This window comes from Castor canadensis, chromosome 11 (genome assembly GCF_047511655.1).
Source record: "Castor canadensis chromosome 11, mCasCan1.hap1v2, whole genome shotgun sequence".
Classification (NCBI taxonomy): domain Eukaryota; kingdom Metazoa; phylum Chordata; class Mammalia; order Rodentia; family Castoridae; genus Castor; species Castor canadensis.
The window spans coordinates 39,334,148-39,347,306 of NC_133396.1; the positions used below are offsets into that span (position 1 = coordinate 39,334,148).

At 54.4% G+C, this 13,159-nt stretch overlaps 1 protein-coding gene across 1 annotated transcript in view; it reads right to left on the reverse strand.

The window, feature by feature from the left end:
• Nucleotides 1-11,868, reverse strand: part of Tmem132e (transmembrane protein 132E) — a 52,099-nt gene extending 40,231 nt beyond the window's left edge. The window contains exon 1 of the mRNA XM_074046355.1: nt 11,735-11,868. Coding sequence (XP_073902456.1) covers nt 11,735-11,801 — 67 coding nt within the window. The 5' untranslated portion in view covers nt 11,802-11,868. The remainder of the gene's footprint in view (nt 1-11,734) is intronic.
• Between the last annotated feature and the right edge of the window lie 1,291 nt (nt 11,869-13,159).

Below are 13,159 nucleotides of genomic sequence, written 5' to 3' on the forward strand. Positions count from 1 at the left end.
GAAGAGCCTTGTAGGATCTGAGCGGACAGGGGATTTCTAAGAAGGACTGCAGGAGGAGATGGGCCTGGTCACCAGGGCCAGTGCACTGACTCCAGGGCTGGGAACTCCTCCAAGAGGAGAACATGGTAACCTTTAGATGGCTTCCAGCCCTGCACTATGGGGCATGCTTGTTGTTGCCCAAGCAAGTGAGGCTGAGGAGCCAGTGAACTGGGGCACGTTGGAGCTGAGATATGCTTTGGGCCGGTGTAGAACGCATGTGGGATTCTGAAGATGCAATGCAAAAGAAATGGAGAGAGAAGTCTGGAAATCTCATTCATAACTTTTTATAAGGATTAATGTCAAATGACAATTTTTTGGATATACTGGTTAAAATATACTATTAAAATTAATTCCATCTGTTTCATTTTGACTTTTCTCATGTGATAATCAGAAAAATTAACATCAGACACATGGCTCCTGTTATATTTCTGTTTAGGCAGTGTGGATCCAGCTTGGCAACCTGGATTTCAAAGGCAAGGACACTGAACCCCACCGGGTAAAAGAGTTTCATCCTAGTCTGTGCACCTGTCAGGGAGAACAGATAGGGAGGAAAGAAGAGCAGAGAGAGAGGAAGAATGTGGTGGGAGCCTGAGGCATGGGGGGCCATCTGAGTGATTGGGCCTGTTGGGGTGATTCCTAAGTGCTTCCTGTATCAATGACACAACTAAGAACCAATCAGTGGTTACAATGACTCCTGACTGAGTGCTGACAGGGCTAGGCAGTCTAATCACTTCAGCTGTCTACCCTCAAGGACCCTATAAGATGGGGAGGTTTTTCTTCCCATGTTTGTAGCTGAGGAAACTGAGATGGAAGAGGGAACTGCTAATGATTACCTGGTCACTGGCTAGAAGTAGAGAAGGAGGCCCTAGGACCAGGGTCCTTGGAGTTGGCCTATGTATGCTTTGAGGCTGCAGAACCAGGGAGGCCTGGGCTCCCTGTCAGAAATGCCGTATGGCCCTGGGCCTGACACCTGGCTATGGCTCGGGCTGCCTGCCCTAGTGGTGTGTGGGCCACCTTTATGCCATCAGGGAAAGAATGTGAATTTCAGGAAGCTGAAGGCTCATCTGCATGGTGGCAGAGGCCAGCTGCTGGGCTGGACCCAGAAATGTCTCCTCCATTAGGTGGACTGAGAAGCACTGTGACATGGGGCTGTCTTCCTGGGAACGGAAGGAGGGAGGACAGGAGAGCTGGCCACCAGTGCTTTAAAAACCAGCAGCATGTTGCTAGGAGGAATCAGGGCTAAGTAAAAAAAAAAAAAGACCCCAAACAAAATAAAACAAAAAATCCAGCCACCAGAAAACAGCTCTCCGGGAAGCCCTTGGCAATGTCTTCAATGTCTTCCTGGCAGACAGTGAGGCCTGGCTCCAGACAAGAAAGGAATGAAACAAACCTATGTTTACTGGGCCTGGGGCAGGTGCCAGGTATTTGTTCTGGCTGCTTCTACAGTGGGCTCTACCCCATGCAGCAGCTGGCCTGAGAGATGGTGCTATCACTTCCATATTGTAGAGGGAGAAACTGAGGCTCAGGGAGATAAGTCCCCCAAGTCCTGCTCCTGGGCCATCCAATTGCACAGTGGTTGCTAAGGATCTGAACATGCCGGTGTGCTTCCAAAACCCACCACCATTCCCTGATATGAGGCCTTGCTGGGGTCTCCATGCTCAGAGGACTCCCAGGGAAGGTCTTTCCCTGCTGTGGAATGAGGAGGTTGGCTGGGCTTCCATTACAAAGAGCAAGAAAGTGACTTTCCTGCTCAACCACTTTCTCCAAGACTTGATAAGGACACACCTGCACCTCCAGGGGGTCAGAACTGGCTATGAGTGACAAGCCAGTCTCTTCTGCCCTCCAGGCCTGGCTGCTGAAATAATAATGGCATTTCCTCCATACAGAGCTGCCAGGTGGCAAGGTCCAAACCTCCAGTTTGCCATCTAACCTTAGGGAGGTGGAAATCACGGAACCACTGAGTTGTTGGGAAATTTGGCAGAGTGGTCCTCGTAACTCACATCTGTCCCTCTGGTTCTAAAACTGGCTTCTTTGCCATGTGGTATCTTGAATGACTCTCATGGTCATTTCTCATCCCAAGACCTTCACTTTCAGATCACTGGTTGCCACAGCGTCCTTCCACATTATACCAATCTGCAAATTGCCCCCTGACCTAGTACTTGTTGAGAATCCTGCTTCGATTATATCATTCCCTCCATAACTCTCAATGGCTCCCAAGCACTCCATGAAACACAGGGTCAGAGTTCTGAGAGGTCTAAAGAGATCACCTGGGTAAAGAATTACCAACCACGAACCTGACATTTCACCTCAAATCTCGTATTCTTCACAAGCAACTTTGGCTCTCCTCTATTTGGACTCCGAGGGCTAGAAGGGCAGCAGCAACCATTTTTGCCCTGTGCTTTTGTCTTTCCCAGAGTATCACACACACAGAATGTGCTGACTGATTCATCTTCACAGTCAGAATTCTAGAACCTGGTCAGGGACTCCTAAAGAGGCATCTCCTTTGAGAAGCCTCCCCTGACCCCGCTAACAATAACGAGATCTCTCCCTCTTTATCACAACACTCTGGATCCCTCCCACAATGTTTGTGACTTTATGTTTGATCACCATCTCTGCAGAGGCAGCTCATCTCACTAAGACCCCACACTAGAAACCCCTCACGGGACAGATTTCCTATTTCTTTCACCATTACACTCATCACTGTGCAGGGCATCAATAACAATAATATTGACAACAGTCACTTTTGCACATTCACTCTGCACATTCGCTCATTGAATCATCACAATAAACCTGCAAATGGGGTCCTGTATTATAATAATTTGCTAGTGAGAAAACAGAAACACAGAGTGGTTAAGTAACTTGCCCTGGATCGCACAGCAGCAATACGGCCAGGCAGTTGGGTTTCAGAGCTGAGTTAGGAAAGGGTGAGGGTGGAGGAAGAAAGTCATGAACCCTGTGACTATATCCAAGCAGAGCAAGGTTCACTCCTTGCCCCAGGGTGTAGCTCAGACTGTAGCCCATAGCAGATGCTCAGTCATGAGTAGCTATTAAGGTAACTGGATAGCTCAATGGCTGCTCAGACACAGGTGTGTGGTTAGCAAGGGCTGGAGGTGGGGGAGAATGTCTCAGGCAGGTCTGGTAGAGCCCAGGTGGTCCAACCCTGCTCACTGCCTCTCACCCCACCACCTCCCCAAGCTCCGGCTTCCTGTCCCCAGTGGCTCAGCCCTCTCACGCATGGACTGGCTGCTGGCAGTTTTTCTCCTGCCGAGAACAGCACAGAAAATTGAGATCATTTCTCTGCTGTGTTGGCAGCTGAGAAAATGGCAATTTTTCCTATTTCCAATCCAAAAGTTCCTTCCTATTGGATAATGCCCCACAACTCTGTGTGTCCCCAGGAGGGACAGGGTCAGGGAGAGATGGTCACCTCCTGTAGGCCACCTGAGAGACGTGGGCTGCAGTGGTCCTGCAGTGGCTGGCGGTGGGAGGAGAGGCCACCACCTAAGAGGCAGGCGTACAAGCAGAGACAGGTAGAGAGGTCAAAGTAGCAGGTGACCCGGAGCCAGAGCCGCTGAGGGTCACTCGAGGACTCAAGGGAAATGGGGCTTTGCAGCCCCTGAACACGAGGGCCCTAGACCTCCTGACCGCCATCTCTCCAAACCAGAGTGGTGTAAAATCAGGCCAAACAAGTGCATCTAATCCCCGTGGGCCCTGAGTGCAGAGTTTTTGCAAAGGTAGATAATTAGTTAAAAGATCAGAATCTGAGAAAGAAACAGAAAGTTGCTCAACCTCCCAAAGGCCCTGCGCAGATGAGGACAGCAGCAGTTGGCCTGCATCAGGACCGCTCCCACTCCCCTCTCTCTCAGCCGCCCTCGCCAGGGTGGGCGGGGCCCCATAGGTTCAAACAGAGCCCACCGCCCCTCCCGGTGCCCCGCCCCTCTGGCCTCTTTCCTGTTCCCTGAATGGTCAAACCCACGCCCCGCCCCATGGCTCTGCACTGGCCCCTCCCTCCACCCAGGGACTCTCACGAGTGTGTTTTCTAGGGAGATACTCACTTTCTCCCCTCCTTCAATTCACACTTAATGACGCTTTATCAAACGATGATTACTTTTTATGCTGTGTCCTTCCACACACACTCTCATTCATCCTACCCTACTTTTGCCTCCTAACACATATCATTTACTTATTGAATGTTTTTATTAACTTCTACAGTCCACTCTTCCCTTGGAAGGATGTCTGGCCCCTGTGTAGTAAGCACCAACTGAACACTTACTGAGTGACAGGAGGATGTCTTTGTGTACATATGCGTTCCAGGACTCATGCATGGTTCGTCTGACCTGTTATCAAATGTCCACCATGTGCCATGCACCTTTGGGAGGGAGGTGGTTTTATGCTGTCCATGTACACTTGGGCTCCCTACCAGTAGGGAAGCCAGGCAGTGGGTAATTAAAAACGGGGCAAATCTGTGCAAGTGGCTGGGGACAGTGGGTCCTAGCTCATCTGAGAATGAGGGTGGACTTGATGGAGGAGGTGAAGGCTGGATAGGTGATGAATGGGTGGAAGAGCGTTCCTGTCACAGGGAACAGCTTGTGCAAAGGTTCTGATGTGACTCATTCAAGAGAGTGGGAGAAGCCAGAAGAACGAGGGCAAGAGAGGTTGAAGATTAGACTGACACAGGCCTGGAGCAGGTGTGTGGCTCTTTTGTCCATCTGCCCACACCAGTGCTCAGTTCCTCTTTGCAGGACATAGAGGGGGTGGCAAGAAGACCTCTGTGTGCAGGGTCACAAAACCTGACTTCAGAACTGGTGTGGCCAGGACTCTGTTGAGTCTTGCCTTTGCCTTCTGTGAAGTGGGGATCACGATGTTGCTTTTTTGCAGTGGCCACCATGAGAACCAAGTGAGACTCCAGATCTGAAGTGCAGAGAACTGATGGAACATTGAAGTGTGGCAGGGTGTGTGCATGCCTGAGCTGAGTGTGAGTGTGAGCATGAGTGTGTGCCTTGCACCAATACCTTGCTTCTGCTGTGACAAGTTGGCTGCTTTATCTGAGCTCAGATGCCAAAAATACATTGGATTTGGGCCAGAGCCAAGCTCCCAACAACCCTGGGGCCAGGAGTAGGAGAGTCCTGCAAGGGGGGTGGGGCGGTCCTACAACCTCTGGGCAAAGGCGGTCTATCACCTCTCACTGGCAGACCCTCACATGCAAGGGGACAAAGGGCTGGAGCTGAGCCTCCTTCATCAGACTGGGCCTTGCTGAAGGTAAGCCTTGGCACCCCTCCCCCCCATCCCTGGGGCAGGAGCTATCCTTCTTTCTGGCCTTCAGAAAAACAGAGAGGTTTCACTCAGTGACTGTGGCCAACTGTATTTAAATATTAACTACCTCCATGGTGTGTCCTAAGCAGGGTTCCAAATTAAGGAAAGGGGTGGGTGTCCTGGATGCCTGTTCTCTTTGAGGCCTCCTCAGAATGGTCCAATGGTGTTCAGGCCTAAGGTTCTTGGGTGGAGAGGACCCAGAGAACCTGGGCCATTTTAAGAGGCATCCCTCTATCCTGGGGACCCTAAGCACATTACTCTCAGCCTTGAGGATCACAATAGATGGGCCCAGGGAAAGAAAGACAAGCTGTCAAGTTCCACCAGCAAGTACACATCTGCCCAATGCCCCCAGTTTCAACTGAATAGGAAAAGTCATTTGACAGAAGACCAGTTGCCCATCCTTACAAGCCAAAAAAGGTGCTGGAGAGACTATAGCAGGAAGGACTCAGGTTTGATCAAAAGGAGAACTTTCCAAAGGAGGATAATTATCTACATAATTTAGGGGAAAAAGGAGATTTTCTTCAATTATCTTTTCTACTCTTTTTTTCGCACTGAATTATTCATTTCTGCACTCATTCATTCGTACAACAAGCATCGAATTATCTAGGTAATTGCTTCCATTTTCCACTTCATCCTGCTGGGTTGTCTGCTAGCCAGCAGGGCCTGAGGTGGTAAGGTAGGTATGGTAAGAGATGTCATGGAGGGAGGGGGAACAGAAAGGGACAAAGAATGTAGAGAAGACATGACTTCTGAACTCTAAGCCTGTGGGTGCCAGGCCACTCTCATGGCTGACTTTCCCTCTGTCACCCGCTGGCTTCACTTGTTTCGGTGTCCCCTCCCTTGGCAGCCCATTTATCCTCCAGAGACTGTGCATGGCTGAGTGTGGGTGCTCCGTGCTACACTGCCCTGTCCTTGGGGACTGCTGGAGTAGGCACAGCTGGCTGAATTGATGATAAGGAGGCCTACTTTTCTTTGCATTTAAAAAGACAGGAAAGGAAAACAGAAAAAGACATATATTTTCTTAAAAATACACAAACACAATGGGTTCATTAATTTCTTATGAAAATTCTGTGTTGAGCATAGGCAAGGAAGGAGTGAGAAAGACCCTGGAGAGGGGATGGGGTGGAGAGTCATATCCGCTTGTTAACGTCTGCTGCGGGCACCAGCAGCTGAAGCAAGAAGGGAGGAAGAGAGGTAAGAAGGGAGGAAGAGGAGGGGTAAGAAGGGAGGAAGAAGGGTAAAAAGGGCGGAAAAGGAGGGGTAAGAAGGGAGGAAGAGGGGTAAGAAGGGAGGAAGAGGGGTAAGAAGGAAGGAAGAGGAGGGGTAAGATGGAAGGAAGAGGGGTAAGAAGGGAGGAAGAAGAGGGTTACGTAAGAAGGGAGGAAGAGGTGTAAGAAGGAAGGAAGAGGAGGGGTAAGAAGGGAGGAAGTGGAGGGGTAAGAAGGGAGGAAGTGGAGGGGTAAGAAGGGAGGAAGTGGAGGGGTAAGAAGGGAGGAAGAGGGGTAAGAAGGAAGAGGAGGGGTAAGAAGGGAGGAAGAGGAGGAGTAAGAAGGGAGGGAGAGGAGTAAGAAGGAAGAGGAGGGGTAAGAAGGGAGGAAGAGGAGGGGTAAGAAGGGAGGGAGAGGGGTAAGAAGGAAGAAAGAGGGGTAAAAGAAGGAAGGAAGAGGAGGGGTAAGAAGGGAGGAAGAGGGGTAAGAAGGGAGGAAGAGGGGTAAGAAGGGAGGAAGAGGGGTAAGAAGGGGCTTCCCCATCAGTGACCAAGAGCACCACCCTGTCACCCTTTGCAGAGGAGAAAATGAGTCTGAAGGGGTTGGGAGCATTCCTGGGCCATGCAGCAAATTGAGGGGAGTCAGCATTTGAACCCAGGTGTCCTGCATTCTGAGGATGTTGTGGTTCTAAACTGCCTGGGATGTCAACAATCGGGGGCCTTGTGTCATCCCTACAGCTGGTTTTGGAGTTGCAGACAGGAAGCTGGGGAGGAGCCCTCAGCCCTGCCCACGTTCCCTTTGCAGCCTGGTCGAGTGCGTTAACAAATGCTACTAATGGATGGTGGCCTGGACTCCTGGCCACCAGAAGCTAGCCTGGGACTGGAAGCCTCTCTGGAAGAGGCTGCAGAAGGGACGGCAGAGGTGGTAGGATCCACCTAGGGGTCTGGGGCAGGCTGCCAATCCAGGAATCCTGTTTAGGCTCGGGACTAGCTCTGATTCCAGAATTAACTTGCAAAGTGACCTTAGCCAGTCCCTGTCCTTCCATGTTCATTTCCTCATCTCCATGTGCGGTGGGTTTGTTGGTTTTGTGATCTCTCAGTGTCTGTACATCATTACATGCAGGGCAACAGAGTGAGGCCCTGCCCAGGCGGTGGGCCAGGCCTGGTGGTGGGAGGTAGTGCAGCTCAGCATCCAGCGCACCCCCAGTCTCGTGAGTCTGTGGCTTCAGATGAGTCCCTGCAGGGGCTAAGGAGATGCCCAGGTCCAGTGTTGACATTCCACTGTGCCTCACCTCCCTCCTGCAGCCCTGCACCCAGCCGTCCTCAGAAGAGATTCCAATAAAGCTCATTTTCTGCCACCAAGTTTATAACACATCCCCACCTACTGGTCTTAAACATTAACAAAGCTGTGTGGTGGCACACGGTTCCGTGGCCAGAAGGAAGATGGGCCTGGGCGAGGAGAGGCCAGGCCAACGCATTCCTCCCTCCCAGAGGTGGAGCTTCCTAGGACCTGCTGCTTGGCTCTGTCTCCCAAGGACTCCAGCTTGGGTCAGTGGGGGATGGAGGGGTGTGGACACAACCTGTAGGAAAACTCCGGATTGCCAGGCTGGGTACCACACGCCTCTGAGATCACACACCCAGGGCGATGAGGGACACTCCATTCAGAACCTAGACTGTGTCACAACATGTCACCTGGGACCCTTGAATCCTGTGTGTGTCACTCAAGGGGCACAGTGCAGGCCTGCTCCTTCCTCCCGTCTCCAGCCGCTGTCTGCATGTCTCCTCCCCTCCCCTCTTCTGCCTCCTACTACAAAGCTCCTGCCTTGCTCAGTCCATTTCTTCTGAGCACGTACTGTGTTTGGAGCACTGGGGAGTGAGGCAGACATGGGCAAGACATGTCTTCTGTCCTAAAGCGACACTGTAGGCATCAGGGCGACCCAGGTAAACACGCTTTGCTGCACCTCCTTCACATGCATACACTCCAGCCCATGACCAGTGCAGAAAGGCAGCAGGAGTACCCCAGGAGCACAAGACAGTTAAAGTACTTCTGCTGGGGTGGCTGGGAAGAAGCCAAGGAACCTAGGGAGACTCCCTGGAGAAGGTGCTTTTAGAGCTGGACTTGGAAGGCTAGGTAAGGATTTCTGGAGGCAGGGTGTTGCTGATGGAAAGGCCGGCAGGTGCAAAAGCCATAGGCAGGAAAGTGAGAAGGGGGCACCTCATAAAACAGGTGGAGTATGGAGAGAAAGCAAGACCATGGATGGGAAGATACAGATTGGGACAAGACCATAAAGGGTCTTGGGTAACAGGGCAAAGAATGTATCCTCATCCTTCAGGCAGTGGGGAGCCAATGAAGGTTACTAAGGGAGCTGATGACAGACTTCACCGCCACTGTGCACCCTACAAACTCGTATTTACACTAAACAATGGTGGGGTCTTTCCAAAGACATACAAGAAAATGGCCTTCACAGATGTTCTCTGGAAACTTCAAACAGTGCAGGGGGCACCCAGACATACCACTTTGTCCACCCCATGGGATGAGCTGGGCCCTCAAAAGGGCTTGGGGCTCTGTTTACACATAGCCTCTGTCCAGCAGTCCTGGTAGAAAGTGAGGAAGGTTGTGGGCCAGAGACCACATTGCTGTAGAGATGGGGAACACAGGCAGGCAGGCCAAGGTCACCCTACCCGATGGTGCTAGAGGCACAAAAACCAAGGCTGCTTTGGCCTCTAGTCTAGCTGTGTGGTCAGAACCTTGCAGCCTCAGTACCCTGCCAGGCATCAAATACACAATGGCCCCTCTAACTGCCCCTCCCTCCACCCCCAGTATCTTTGAACAACCCCAAACCACCCAACCAAGAGTTAGCCTGGAGTGAGGTTAAGTCCTAATACATTTTCCTAACCAAGGGAAGTCTTGGTAGGATGGGTGTCAGGAAGCCCTGGAATAGGAAGGGCCAGGGAACATGTTTATTTTTTATTCATTTATGTTTTTTGAGGAGGGTGGATCTCTGTTTTTATAGCTGTATCCATCTTGGGGATGTCCAGACTTTAAGTGTATGCAGGCACCTGGGGAGACTGAGGATGGAATGGGAAGAGACTTCAGGACTCAGGGAAGAAGCTTGAAAAGACAGCCAGATAGGGGAAATGGTTCTCAGTGGGTCCCCTGAAGCACCTTCTTCCTGTAGCCAGGCCCTGAGTCCTGTGTCTGCGGGCATTGTGCTAGCATGTGTCTGTGTGGACAGACAGAAGTCTAAGCTCATGGCTCTGCCCCAATGCACCAGGGCTTCTTGGGCACACAGAAGGCTCCAGAGCCTAGGGAAAATAAGACAGAGTGGACACTACTAGGGACAACTTGCAGGCAGGATGCAGAGGAAGGTCCTCCTGTACTTGGAACGGACAGGTGAGGAAGGTAAAAGCATCTTTAATGCCAGACTGGGGGATCAGGAAGCGGCCAGTGGGGACCTAGTGACAGCTGTCCAAAGGCCATGACTGGGTTTGGGGAAGGAACTCTGACAGCAAAATGTAAGAATCATGCCTAGACCCAGGTTTGAGCTTGCAGGTCTCCTCCTGCTTGCCATTCAAACTCCCTGACCATGAGGACTAGGTCACAAAGTCAGCACATGCAGCTACAGTGCAATCCAGGCAATCCAACTCCTCATGGATCCTCATTCTCTTGCATACAGGTGGTGATTTCTGGTTCCTGCTGTACCCCCAGGACAGTGCTCTGTCCTGTCCATTGCTCCCATAAAGAGCTGAGGCTAGCTGTGTGGATGAATTAAAGGGAAAACAGTCACCCTTGGAGTCACCCCAGGGGAAGATGCAATCCACCCACAGAGGGAGGTCAGCCTAATCCCCTCCCCCTCCTAGCCTCTGGATTCTGAGAGCCATTCTTTTTCTTCTTCTTTCAACCTTGAGAATGCACCCTGGTCAGGGTGAGCCATCTGGGTGATGGAGGCTGCTAATGAGAGAGGGCTTGGGCAGGTTCCTAGGGACTGGACAAAACAACGGCCACACATAGAGGGGCCTCCATCAACGCAGAGAGCCCACTGCCCTCTCTAGGAGGTCCTTCTCCATCCAGTCCCAGGCCAGCCCCTCAGCGTGGGGAACTGAAGCTTCCCAACCGCCCTTGATGATTGGGGAAATGTGTCCCAGGTCTGCCGGTTACTTGTTAACAAGGGGCAGAGGACTGCTCTTTTCCATTCTCCTCTCCCAGATGCCCCCCTCCCAATTCTTTCATCGCCCCTCGTCTCCTGGAGAGTCTCCAGCTTGCGGAAGGCCGGCTGCAGCCTCCTCCCTTCTGATCTGAGTTCCCACTGGGGAGGGGAGGTAGCGGGGGGGGGGGGGCTTTCAGATACCCTCTATCCCCCACCCGCATCCTCGCCGTCCCACTGCCAAAGCGCGCCAACCAGGGCCCCTCCCTCTCCCACCCTTTACCGCGGAGCCCCAGGCGAGCCTGGGGAGCAGACGCAACAGATTGCAGAACGCGAGAGCGCGGAGCCGGCTCCCTCCGCGCGCCGCCAGCCCGCCCGGCCTGAGCCCGCTGCCCAGACCCCCGCCCTCCGGGCTCGGCCGAGCCGGCCATTTAGATGCAGCTCACAGGACCGCGGGCGGGAGGGCCGCCGCGGCTTCCCGGCCCCTGTCACTCCACTTCCCTTCCCGAAGACCACAGCAGGAAGCCAGGCAGCCTGCCGAGCGGCCCCACACCGGCCTGCGCGCCAGGGGCCGGGGAAGATGCGATCCCGCGGATCCCAACAGCCCGGTGGGCTGCAAGGGGAACCACGGGTGGGGCGGACGGCGGGGACATGATCTAGAGGATCTCTCGGATCCCTCTAGATCTCCGTGGGTGGACACGCCCCCAGATTTTCCGGTTTGGACCTTTCTTTCTAACCCCGAGAGGACTGAAGCGGCCCCTTCCCCCCACCCTTTCCCTGAGCCGGGTTCGGTCCCCTCCGCGAGCTCGAGGCTCCGCTCCCGCCAGAGGGCTTAAGGGCCGGAAGCAACTAGAGCTGCGGCCCCAGCCACCGGGCTGAGAGCCGCGGCTAATAGTCCAGGCTCGGGGTGGGGTGGGATAGGATGGGGGTTCTTCTTTCTCCAGTCCTCCCTGTGTCCCCTCCAGTCCTCCCTGTGCCCCCTCCCGTGGCGCCCGCCGCATCCTCATCCCCAAGTCTGCGCCGCGACACTTACCGTGGGCGAGCAGCGCGGAGAGGCAGAGCAGGGCGGCGCCGCCGCGGCCCGACATCCCTGGGGCCATGGCCGAGGCGGGGGCGGGAGGGGTCCGAGGGGGCAACAGTGCTCAACGACTTGGTTCCAGTCTGGACTCGGTCACATCCAACTCAGGGTGGCACCCAGCTGTCTCTGTTGAGGCTTTGGGGGCCAGGGAGCGCAATTCGGGGACACTTTACGGGGAGGGGGCGTCCCAGGCACGGCCGACCACACGCTGGGAGCTGGTGGAGGCGCAGCTCCGGGCGGGAGGAACCTCCACCTCCCTAGGCTGGTGCCCCCTGCAGGATCTTCGAGGCTAGGGGGGAGCCGCACGTGCGGTCCCGGGATCCACAGCCTCGGGCGTCCCGGGGGCTGCCTAGAATCGCGTGCCGAATCCCTTGGCCTCACGACCCCGTTGGAATCCGTACTCGCTCGAGGGTGCAGATTTCCAGCGCAAGCTGGGATTGCCTTGGTTTCGGTGGTAACCTCACATGGAGAGCGCAGCTTTTCTTCCAAGCGCCCTGCAGCAGCCCCAGCATAAAAATCCCAGGTCAGGTTCAAGTGGGATTTCTTTCGCAAAGAAAGAGAAAATCCAGGCAACTTTAATCCATCCAGAAAAGAAAAAGTTTCCGTGCAGTGCTGAGACAGGCGACGCGGGTCGCCACCACCCTAGGCGACGCCCAGACGAAATGCCCGAGGCGGGTGGCCAGATGTTTGTCCCCTCGCAGAGCTCGCTCCTGGGCTCCAGCGCGCTCTCTCCAGTCTCCACCGAGGCCCGCGCTAACACAAGCCGGCTCCGCGCCGCCTGGCCGGGAAGCGGTTCTGCAGCTGGGGTGAGGGTGGCGCAGCCGGAACCGGCTGCCCCATGGACACAGGGCTTGGAGAAACGAGGGAGGCGGGAAAGCAAGCTACTGCGCCCTGACCCAAGCCCTTTCTGCTCGGAGCGTCGACTCCAGCCTCCCGTCCGTAAGTGTTGTAGGATGGAGAGAGGCTCGGCCAGCCTGTGGCTGCTCCGGGCCACCCGTCTCCTCTCAGGTCTCGCTGTCTCAGCAGAGGGGCACGCTGCCCCTCCTCGCTTTCCCTGGGGGCACCTGCACAAACCTTGAACTTTTCCGGGGTTCAGAATCTCTGAAGCCTCCTTCTCACCGTCGCCCTCGCCCTGCCCCTGGATGTCCGCTTGCCCGCTGTCTCCGTGCAGCAGGGCATCGGTTCTCGCTGTCTCGGAGTCAGTTTGGACGAGCGGACCGCCGCGCCAGTCCGGGCTGCGGGTGTCGAGACGCGGGCGCAGGGCCAGGGGCCAGGGCACACGGCACCTGCGCAGCCCGGGGTCCGGGAGGCTGCAGCTAGTGGCTACCCGGCTGAGAAGAGAGGAGGTGCCGGCAGGGGGGGCCGGCTCCCCATGGACGT